At 41.7% G+C, this 12,074-nt stretch overlaps 1 protein-coding gene across 1 annotated transcript in view; it reads left to right on the top strand.

Moving 5' to 3' along the window:
• The window catches only part of CD40 (CD40 molecule), a 137,542-nt gene that overhangs the window by 47,114 nt on the left and 78,354 nt on the right, over window positions 1-12,074 (top strand). Inside the window, exon 3 of the mRNA XM_040330183.1 lies at window positions 11,404-11,473. Coding sequence (XP_040186117.1) covers window positions 11,404-11,473 — 70 coding nt within the window. The remainder of the gene's footprint in view (window positions 1-11,403; window positions 11,474-12,074) is intronic.

The following is a 12,074-nucleotide window of genomic DNA, read 5'->3' as shown; positions in this document are numbered from 1 at the left end:
TACAGATAGATACATACATAGATACATAGATAGATAGATAGATAGATAGATAGATAGATAGATAGATAGATAGATAGATAAACATACAGATATATAGATAGACAGACAGATAGACAGACAGATATGTAGATAGATAGATAGATAGATAGATAGATAGATAGATAGATAGATAGATAGACATATAGATAGATAGATAGATAGATAGATAGATAGATAGACCGACAGAGACAGACAGATAGATAGATAGATAGATAGACAGACATATAGATAGATAGATAGATAGATAGATAGATAGATAGATAGATAGATTAGATAGATAAACATACAGATAGATGGACAGACAGACAGATAGATAAATAGATAGATAGATAGATAGATAGATAGATAGATAGATATACAGATAGATAGATAGACAGGTAGATAGACAGACAGACAGACAGATAGATAGACAGACAGATATGCAGATACATATATAGATATACAGATAGATACATACATAGATACATAGATACATAGATAGATAGATAGATAGATAGATAGATAGATAGATAGATAGATAAACATACAGATATATAGATAGACAGACAGATAGACAGACAGATATGTAGATAGATAGATAGATAGATAGATAGATAGATAGATAGATAGATAGATAGATAGACATATAGATAGATAGATAGATAGATAGATAGATAGATAGATAGATAGATAGATAGATAGATAGATAGATAGATAGATAGATAGACCGACAGAGACAGACAGATAGATAGATGGACAGACATATAGATAGATAGATAGATAGATAGATAGATAGATAGATAGATAGATAGATAGATTAGATAGATAAACATACAGATAGATGGACAGACAGACAGATATATAAATAGATAGATAGATAGATAGATAGATAGATAGATAGATAGATAGATAGATAGACATACAGATAGATGGACAGACAGACAGATAGATAGACAGACAGACAGACAGACAGACAGACAGACAGACAGATAGATAGATAGATAGATAGATAGATAGATAGATAGATAGACAGACAGACAGACAGACAGATAGATAGATAGATAGACAGATACATAGATAGATAGATAGATAGATAGATAGATAGATAGATAGATAGATAGATAGATAGATAGATAGATAGATAGACATACAGATAGATGGACAGACAGATAGATAGATAGATGGACAGACAGACAGATAGATAGACAGATACATAGATAGATAGATAGATAGATAGATAGATAGATAGATAGATAGATAAACATACAGATAGATAGATAGATAGATAGATAGATAGATAGACAGACAGACAGACAGATAAATATACAGACAGATATGCAGATACATAGATAGATAGATAGATAGATAGATAGATAGATAGATAGATAGATAAACATACAGATAGACGGACAGAGCAGGTGTAAGCAGGTGTAAGTCATGTTAGGGTATGGACCAGGGAACAACCGTCAAATATTGCGTAGTTTACATAAGTTGTACGTGAATGGGACTGGGCGTAGGTTACGTTCACGTCGTAGGCATTGAGCCGTCGTATCTTAGGGAGTATAATCAACGTGATTCTGAGCATGCGCGCGCATGCGCCATTCGTTCGGCCCTTCATTTGCATGGGGTCACGCTTCATTTAAATGGATCACACCCACTTCCTTCCTACTTTGAATTAGGCGGGCTTACGCCGGCCAATTTACGTTATGCTGGCGCAACGTTGGGAGCGAGTGCTTTGTGAATACTGTTCTTGCCTCTCTGAGTTACGTCGGCGTAGCGCATATGAGATGCGCTACGCCGGTATAAAGATGCGGCAAACTATGTGAATCTGGCCCCTTATGTGTACAGAACGCCCCCCAGAAACATAGGGCCTGATCCACAAAAGGGATACGATGGCGTATCTACTGATACACCGTCGTATCCCTGTTTCTATCTATGGAACTGATCCACAGAATCAGTTTCCAATAGATAGGCAGAAGATCCGACATGTGTAAAGGACTTACACTGTCGAATCTTAGGATGCAGTACCGCATCCGCCGCTGGGGGCATTTCTCGTCGAAATGCTGCTTCGGGTATGCAAATTAGCACTTACGGAGATCCACGAAGCTTTTACGCTTCGTTTTTTCTCCGTAAGTATTAGTTTGCAAACGCAAAATTAGGGCTGCTTTTACAAGGCCTAAACTGTTTAGGCCTTGTAAAAGTAGACCCTTCTATCCCGCGTCGCCGTCTTTTTTTTTTCAATTTTTTTTTTTTTCCGCCGCAACTCATATTTTTTTTTTTTTACGCCCGTCGCGATTCTCAAAACCCGGCGCAACGTAAAACCGCGCAAAGCGTCGTGAGCATGCGCAGCACGTCCGGCGCGGGAGCGCGCCTAATTTAAATGGGACTCGCCCCATTTGAATAGGAACGCCTTGCGCCGGCCGGATTTAAGTTACACAGCCGAAAATTTCTAGGTAAGTGCTTTGTGGATCGGGCACTTAGGTAGAAATTTTGCGGCGGTGTAACTTAAATGGGAATATTTAAGTTACGGCGGCTGGCTGTGGATCTGGCCCATAATTTCCTGCTTGTGTCATTGGCTCACTGATATTGCCAGAAGTCTATACTATAATACAAGTCATATTTTTTGGCATCCCCTGCAGCAAAAATTAAATTTTTGGTAAGATACTCCCAATAGGAAATAACATTTAAAAGGATGCAGATCCTGCAATTTTCCTCATTAGAGCCCTAATTCTGCAGCAGCTGGTTGATAATTATGAAACCACTCTCATTAGACTCACTGAGCACAGAGGTACAACTGTGATTTCTTCAGATTAGCAAAAGGTAGAAATCTGCAACAAAGTTTGTTAAGATCCTTGCAAAGTACATAGATCACCCAGAGGGGATTTTTTTTTTTCTCAATGAAAGTGGAGGTGCATATTAAGTATACTTAAAGGGTCATTATAGCAATAGCAATAACAAACATGTTAGTGCCCCCGATCCATGTCTTTGGGGGTCCCTCGGCGGTTGTCACTGGTCCTCCCTGCAAGAACTCACCACATTCATGCAAGAGAGTTTGCATGGTGGCGAGTCCTTGCGGGCGCGCTCCCGTGATACAGCGAGCGGCCATAGCCGCTTACTGTATCACTCGTCCCCACCCCTCGGCGCGCTGCGTCACTGGATGTGATTGACAGCAGCGCTAGCCAATGGCTGCACTGCTCTCAATCCATCCGCTCTAGCCAATCAGCCAGGCTGAGCGGCGAAGAGGATCTCGGGACCGAGCGCGGGACTTTCGAGGGGTCAGGTAAGTAAAACGGGGGCTCGGCATCTTCAGATGTTTTTTCACCTTAATGCATAGATTGCATTAAGGTAAAAAATAAATTGTTTACAACTCCTTTAATTTTATTTCTGTTAATTGCTGATGAGAAAAATAAACAGATGGATTTATTTGTTCCTGCCGTCAAATATTTCCATTGCTCACTGCCTGGACCACATTCACCTTCATCACTGTGCTATATGTTTTCTGCTGCACCTCTGGCATTGTGTTATCCTCTTAGTCCTCCATAAATTTAGCTTACATTTGTGCTAAACTATAGGCAGCGCTTTTTTTTTTCCCATTTTGGATAGAGTAAGGGATGGTTAGAGCCCCTGTTAATTTTTTTTGTTGCCATCCGTTCATTTCCCTTCATTTTTTCCTGTCCCATAAACAAACAGGAAGTGAGAGGAAATCTCTGCTGATTAAGGGGAACCCCCCCCAGATTAAGGGGAACCCCCCCCCAAGGCGCTCAGAATGTCCCCACTGGAAAATTTCAAGGCCGGTCTTAAAAAGGAAGGGGTGTGACCTTGACAGGAAGGGGTGGATTATATTTAAATTAGGGAGTTTAGTCAGGTTTTTTAGTGCTAGAAATAGCACCTGTAAAGCACCTGAAACCTGTCTCCCATGCCCCCTGAGTGTGAAAACCCGAGTGCTTTCACACTGGGGCAGTGCGCTTCTGCGACGGGATTTTTTTTTCTGCAAACAGCATCTTTAGGATGGTGTACTAGCGCTGTATACAGCGCTCCTACATCGCCTACGCCCATTGGAATACATGGGCAGCGCCTCCAGAAGCACTGCAACAGGGGTGTTTTTAACCCCTTAAAAGCGCCCCGCTAGCGGCCAAAAAGCATGGCTAAAATGAGGGTCACTTTAACGCTAACGTGACTGCGGCTACGGTGTCAATGTAGACTTAAGCCAGAAATTCAGCCGGGTCAGAAGGGACTGGCCAAACATTTATCCATGTATGGGCAGGGGGGATGTACAGATGCTGATCTGAAGATCGACTGTTGGAAAATGTCTTCTCGATCAGCACCCGCAGGCGTTAGCTTGTAAGTACAAGTTAAAAAAGAGTTAAACTACAGCTTTAACTTAAATGCCTCTAATGCTTTCTCCTTTACAATGTTTCCAGCATGTTTTATCTTTCTTTCTTTCTTGCTTTTTCCCCCATGGTGTGTATGGTGATTTAAGACACAGAGAACTTTGTCATGGGTGAAGAGAAATAATATGCATGGAAATTTGAGACAATTAAAACTAATGGGCTTGTCATGTTTTATACTCATTAATTATGTAAATACATGTCGGTGGTATGAGCAAGAGCTCTCCCTGTTAGGGGGATTTAACAAGTCTATTATGACAGATTTATTCCTGGGAGCTTCTCTGGAAACTTATTTTTACCTGAATAAATCTCAGAACGTAGCAAAGGAATGTGATCTCAAGCAATTACTACTAACTGCCTTAAAGGGGAACTTTACCCAAAAAAACAATTACATACCAAAATTGCCAGAGCAATATTGTTACAATGTACATTAGGGTGATTGAAAAGGAGAGCCCAGTGTCCAGAAAAACATCTCACTTGATGATTTAAAGCAGAGTTCCACCCAAAAATACTTCCACTTTAAGTGTAGGTGACCCCCTGACGTGCCACATTTTGGGCGAGGAGCAGGGCCGCCATCAGGGGGGTACAGGCAGTACACCTGTAAGGGGCCCGGAGGTCCCCAGGGGCCCGGATGGCAACCCCCCCTTTTTTTTACGGGTCCGGAGGTCCCCAGGGGCCCACAGGGCTCCAGATGGCAACTTCCCTTTTTTTTATTTTTTTTTTATAAAAAAATATATATATTTTTTTATATATTTTTATTTTATTTTTTATTAAAGGGGCAATTTTTCTTTTTAGAGGCCCGGAGGTCCCCAGGGGCCCGAAGGACCCCAGGGACCGGGTGGCAACCCCCCCCCTTTTTTTTCTTTTTTAAAAAAAAAAAAATATATTTTTTCTAATATATTTTTATTTTATTTTTTTATTTAAGGGACAATTTTTTTTAGGGGTTCGGGGTCCCCAGGGGCCCGGAAATCCCCAGGGCCCCGGATGACAACCCCCTTTTTTTTTATAAAAAAAAATATTTTTTTATATATTTTTGTATTTCTATATATTTATATATATATATATATATAATATTATTATTATTATTAAAGGGCCCAGAGGTCCCCAGGGCCCCGGATGGCAACCCCCCTTTTTTTTTTATAAAAAAAATATTTTTTTATTATTATATTATATTATTTTATTTCTTTTTTATATATATATATATATATATATTTTTTTATTAAAGGGCTCAGAGGTCCCCAGGCCCCCCCCGCTTCTCAATTCACGGCAGCCCCCCACGCTTCTCAATTTCAGGCGGCAGCACCCCCCCCCCGGTTCTCTGCTCCAGGGGGTCCATGCCTGAAGCTGTGTAAGGGGCCCCATAATTCCTGATGGCGGCCCTGGCGAGGAGAGGCTACCCTGTTTTTACACCGGGTACCCTATTTTTACAGGCACCCAGCTCCCACTTCCACCCTGGCAGCGCCAGAAGGAAGATCGTATCTCCCCCTCCCTCCCTGCAATCTTCTAGGACACGTCACAGGCCCCAGAAGATTGCCCGGCCAATCACAGTGAGCACATACGCAGTGCGTGCCCGGCTGTGAAGACACAGCCGGGTGCCCACAGTAACAATGGCGGCAGAGAGGAGCGAGTCTTCGCGTGCCCGCATCCCTTGACCGTGGGACAGGCAAGTGTCCAATTATTAAAAGTCAGCAGCTACACTTTTTGTAGCTGCTGACTTTTAAATGGGTGGAACGCTTCTTTAATATAATTGTTTATTGTAGATAAATGTAGAGCCAACACGTTTCGGGGGCATCGCTCCCTCTTCTTCAGGGCTTTATTTCATGGAGAATGGTTAGGCTCTGAGAAGGTTGAGTATATTTAGTTTGAGAAGGCATTATACAGTACATGGCACTCAAGTGCAAAACTGCCTTGTAGTATGTTTATTGTGTCTCTGTCTACTGCCTCTTTTTCTGTCTATACAATATTAATCATTAGATAAACTTTTGAAGAGAAACAGCGGTACCTAAGGGTACCTTCATTCAGAATAATTCACCACAACATATATATAAAATATATCTCTTTATTTTAAATCCATTAAAATCTTTAGTATAGGTAAGTACCCCCTAAAAGACATAAAAAATGTTGAGTGAATCCTTTTAGCTAATACAACCCCTGAAAGGAGGTCTTACCTTATATCAAATAATCACACATACAGTACAATGATCAACATCACATATCGTAAACAAGAAGGGTTCAAGAAGGGTTATTACAGAAGGTCTGCCAGTAATGGTCATCACTAGTGTTGCTCACGAATATTCGTATTGCGAATATTCGGTTCGAATATGGCATATTCGAGTATTCGCGAATATCTCGAATTTCGCGGCCAATATTCGCTATTCCGAATATAAAAAAAAAATTGCGAAATTTCGCTAATGTGAATTTTTTTGCGAACAGTTTGCAAATTATTATTTTTTTTTTCCCGCGAATATTCGATTTCCGAATATTCGCAAATACTTTCTCCACCCTTCTTTTGCATCAGAGCCAATCAGAGTTCTCCTACCACAGTTGTCAAAATATTTCACAACATTTTTTTTTTTGATAAAATATTCCGAATATTCGATTTCCGAATATTCGAGAATACTTTCTCCGCCCTTCTTTTGCATCAGAGCCAATCAGAAAAAAATGTTCGCAATAAATTCGCATTAGCGAAATTTCGCAATTTTTTTTTTATATTCGGAATAGCGAATATTGGCCGCGAAATTCGAGATATTCGCGAATACTCGAATATGCCATATTCGAGCCGAATATTCGCAATACGAATATTCGTGAGCAACACTAGTCATCACTAACTTTACAGACGAATTATATAGCGGTAGGCTTGATTCACACCTATGCATGTTGCTTTTGAGCGTTTTTGCAATGCTTTTTGCGGTGCTTGCTGCGTTTTTTGACGTGCGTTTTTACCGCGATTTTCGTTTTTTTTTTTTTTTTTTCCAGTAATTTTTTTTTTACATTTACTTTAACAACCAGCTATGAACAGGTTGAAAAAAAATGCAGGTCCATTGAATTCTATTGCATGCAAAACGCTGCTTTTTGCAGGAAAAAAAGTCCCTGCCCTTTTCCAAAAACGCAGAGGCACAAAAAAGCATTGATGTGAACATGTTCCATAGGAAACCATGTTAAAAAATGTCCTTGCATTTCTGCAAAATGCAAAATGCACCAAAAAAAGCATTAGTGTGAATGGAGCCTTAGGAGGGGATGGCTCACAGACTAGGAACTGACAGGTGGGGAGGGGGAGAGGGGAGAGACTCTGAATACAGAGGGATGATGGATGCACATAAACTGACCACAGTATCATGGATCAGCAGCCATAATTGCTGTTGTAAGTTCATTTAGGGGGACACAGAAACAGGCAGGATCAACCAGGTATTTTACAGCATAGAAAGGGACAAATAACACTGCACTATGCTATTTAACCACTTGCCGACCGGCTCACGCTGATATACGTCGGCAAAGTGTCACGTTCCCGCAAAACAATGTATTGGTACATTGTCCCCTTTAAGACCTGCCGTGATCGTGGGCGCGAGAGTCAGCACCGGGATTTGTGTGTGTAAACACACAAATCCCTGTTCTGTCAGTGGAGAGGAGACATATAGTTTGTTCCTTGTAAGTAGGAACAGCGATATGTCTCCTCCCCCAGTCAGTCCTATCCCGACATTTAACCCCTTGATCGCCCCCTAGTGTAAACCCCTTTTCTGCCAGTGACATTTACACAGCAATCAGTGCATTTTTATAGCACTGATCGCTGTATAAATGTCAATGGCCCCAAAAATGTGTCAAAAGTGTCTGATCTGTCCGCCGCAATGTCGCAGTACTGCTAAAAATCGCTGATCACCGCCATTACTAGTAATATGACAGGGAACAGACGATCAGTGACATGTCACTAACATCTCCCCGTTCTTCAGCTTTGTGACTTAATCACGGGACACCGGCGGACATCGAGTCTGCGGGTCCCACGGCACAGTCACGAAGCTTGCAACAGGGTCGCGAACGCGCCGGCGCGTGCGACCACACAGCCGGTGTATATATACGCCCATTTGCCCAGCCATGCCATTCTGTTGACCTAAATCTACGTGCGGTGGTCCTTAAGCGGTTAATAGGGTTTCAACCTCTTTAACCACTTAACCCCTGGACCATATTGCTGGTCAAAGACCAGAGCACTTTTTGCGACTCGGCACTGCGTCGCTTTAACTGACAATTGTGCGGTCGTGCGATGTGGCTCCCAAACAAAATTGGCGTCCTTTTTTTCCCACAAATAGAGCTTTCTTTTGGTGGTATTTGATCACCTCTGTGGTTTTTAGTTTTTGCGCTTTAAACAAAAATAGAGCGACAATTTTGGAAAAAAATTATATTTTTTACTTTTTGCTATAATAAATATCCCCCAAAATATATAAAATATATATTTTTTTCCTCAGTTTAGGCCGATACGTATTCTTCTACATATTTTTCGTAAAAAAAAAAATCGCAATAAACGTTTATTGATTGGGTTGCGCAAAAGTTATAGCGTTTACAAAATAGGGGGTAGTTTTATGGCATTTTTATTAATATTTTTTTTTACTAGCCCCTTCCCGACCGCCGCATGTACATATACGTCGGCAGAATGGCACGTACAGGCACATTGGCGTACCTGTACGTCCCTGCCTAGACGTGGGTGGGGGGTCCGATCGGGACCCCCCCCCGCGACTTGCGGCGGTCGGGTCCCCTCGGGGAGCGATCCGGGACGACGGCGCGGCTATTTGTTTATAGCCGCTCCGTCGCGATCGCTCCCCGGAGCTGAAGAACGGGGAGAGCCGTATGTAAACACGGCTTCCCCGTGCTTTACTATGGCGCTGCATCGATCGAGTGATCCCCTTTATAGGGGAGACTCGATCGATGACGTCATTCCTACAGCCACACCCCCCTACAGTTGTAAACACACACTAAGGGAACACTAACCCTTACAGCGCCCCCCTGTGGTTAACTCCCTAACTGCAACTGTCATTTTCACAGTAAACAATGCAATTTAAATGCATTTTTTGCTGTGAAAATGACAATGGTCCCAAAAATGTGTCAAAATTGTCCGAAGTGTCCGCCATAATGTCGCAGTCACGAAAAAAATCGCTGATCGCCGCCATTAGTAGTAAAAAAAATAAATAATAAAAATGCAATAAAACTATCCCCTATTTTGTAAACGCTATAAATTTTGCGCAAACCAATCGATAAACGCTTATTGCGATTTTTTTTTCCAAAAATAGGTAGAAGAAAACGTATCGGCCTAAACTGAGGGAAAAAAAAAATGTTATATATGTTTTTGGGGGATATTTATTATAGCAAAAAGTAAAAAATATTGCATTTTTTTCAAAATTGTCGCTCTATTTTTTTTATAGCGCAAAAAATAAAAACCGCAGAGGTGATCAAATACCACCAAAAGAAAGCTCTATTTGTGGGAAAAAAAGGACACCAATTTTGTTTGGGAGCCACGTCGCACGACCGCGCAATTGTCTGTTAAAGCGACGCAGTCCCGAACTGTAAAAACACCTTGGGTCTTTAGGCAGCATTATGGTCCGGTCCTTAAGTGGCTAGTAATGGCGGCGATCAGCGATTTTTTTTCGGTACTGCGACATTATGGCGGACACTTCGGACACATTTTTGGGACCATTGGCATTTTTAGAGCGATCAGTGCTATAAAAATGCATTGGATTACTATAAAAATGCCACTGGCAGGGAAGGGGTTAACACTAGGGGGCGGGGAAGGGGTTAAGTATGTTCCCTGGGTGTGTTCTAACTGTAGCGGGGATGGCCTCACTAGGCGAAATGACTGATCACTGTTCATACATTGTATGAACAGACGGTCGGGCATTTCTCCCCTGACAGGACTGGTCCTCGCTCTGTAACAAGCAATCGCGGGTGCCTGGCGGTGATCGCAGGGCACGCGCACGGGAGTCAGGGACGAGCGGGGGGGGGGGGGCGCAGGCGCCCCTAGTGGCCACATCGGGAGCCAACGTAGAGCTACGGCTCTCTCGCAGGGGATACCGCCGTATAACTGGTAGGTCGGCTGGTCGCAAATAGTTAACTCACTGTCAATACATACAGCATAAAAAACATTATAAATACCTCTTTCCCCTTTTTTATAATTGATCACTTACTCTCTGGTATCTGCATAGGGATCTTAAAGCGGGAGTTCACCCGAATTTTTTTTTTTAACCTTACCTTAATGCTAATTTTGTCAAGGGGAATCGGGTAGTTTTTTTAAAATCTAAGCAGTACTTACGGTTTTAGAGAGCGATCTTCTCCGCCGCTTCCGGGTATGGTCTTCGGGACTGGACGTTCCTATTTTGATTGACAGTCTTCCGACGGTCGCATACATCACGTCACGAGTAGCCAAAAGAAGCCGAACATCGGTGCGGCTCTATACGGCGCCTGCGCACCGACGTTCGGCTACTTTCGGAAAATCGTGACGCAATGTAAGCGACCGTCGGAAGCCTGACGGAAGACTGTCAATCAAATATGAACGCCCAGTCCCGCAGCCCATACGCGTGTAAGTACGGTAAGTACTGCTTAGATTTTAAAAAAAACTACATGATTCCCCTTGACAAAATGAGCATCAATCTAAGGTTAAAAATTTACTTTTCGGGTGAACCTCCACTTTAAAGAGCTGGGGGAGGAGAACAAAGAGCAGGACGAGTTCCCAGCACAGCCAGAAAACTGACCACACTATGCTATTATGCCTAATGTGGTTATATTTTAATAGGAAAGCAGAAGGATTGTCAGGAACACCATTGATTTCACACAAAGGAAGCAATACAAAGAGAAACATGATAGCTTTTCATACAAATAAATGTTACAGGAGGAAAATATCAGGAATGTGACAATTTGGGTTGGCATATTCTTTAACCCATCTCATTATATAATAATTTTCATTGTAATTGTTGCTATGTTATCACTGCTATGCTATAGTAGTCATGTGTTTTTCTTGCAGAGTGAAGAAATTTCATGTGGAATCACAGAGTATGAGAAAGATGGCAGATGCTGTTCACTGTGCATGCCAGGTAGGAAGCTGTCATAATAAATGTTAGCTCAGAATTTGGACCTGTGTTTTGTATCAAAAATGTATGTCATTTTCAAGATGTTCCACAGTGCAGCACATTTGTCTGTTGCACAAGTCAATTAAAGTATTCCCTCCAGTTTTCAACTGTGATTGGCCCTGTCTAGACCGTGTGATCACTGTGACCAATCACAGAGATCAGAAAAGATGTTACACCAGGGATAGATTATAGTTGTTGCCGACATCCCATATGTTATAAAACAAAAGAGGGTGTCCCCCTAACAAGGGACTGGGACTTTTGAGGCAACCAAAGAATAACAGAAGTATAGTATTAGAAATAGTTTAATCTTGAATATTTAAAAAGCCAAACATGTGGCAACATGCAATTGACTGATGAATAAAATTCATTAACAAATCAAAATACATTAAAACATAAATAATTGAATACAAAATAGTCTCCAATCTGTGGGTGAGGCCCGACGCGTTTCAGGGAAATTCCCTTTCCTCAGGGGCGTATCCTTATTGGAAGACTTATAGTATCTAAAAAATATACAAAAAATATATGATCGTGACAGGTATACCTGTCACCGATCATATATTTTTTG

The sequence above is a fragment of the Rana temporaria genome, chromosome 12, assembly GCF_905171775.1.
Source record: "Rana temporaria chromosome 12, aRanTem1.1, whole genome shotgun sequence".
NCBI lineage: Eukaryota > Metazoa > Chordata > Amphibia > Anura > Ranidae > Rana > Rana temporaria.
The sequence above is the reverse complement of the archived record's forward strand: the minus strand, read 5'-3'. Positions and strand labels throughout refer to the sequence as shown.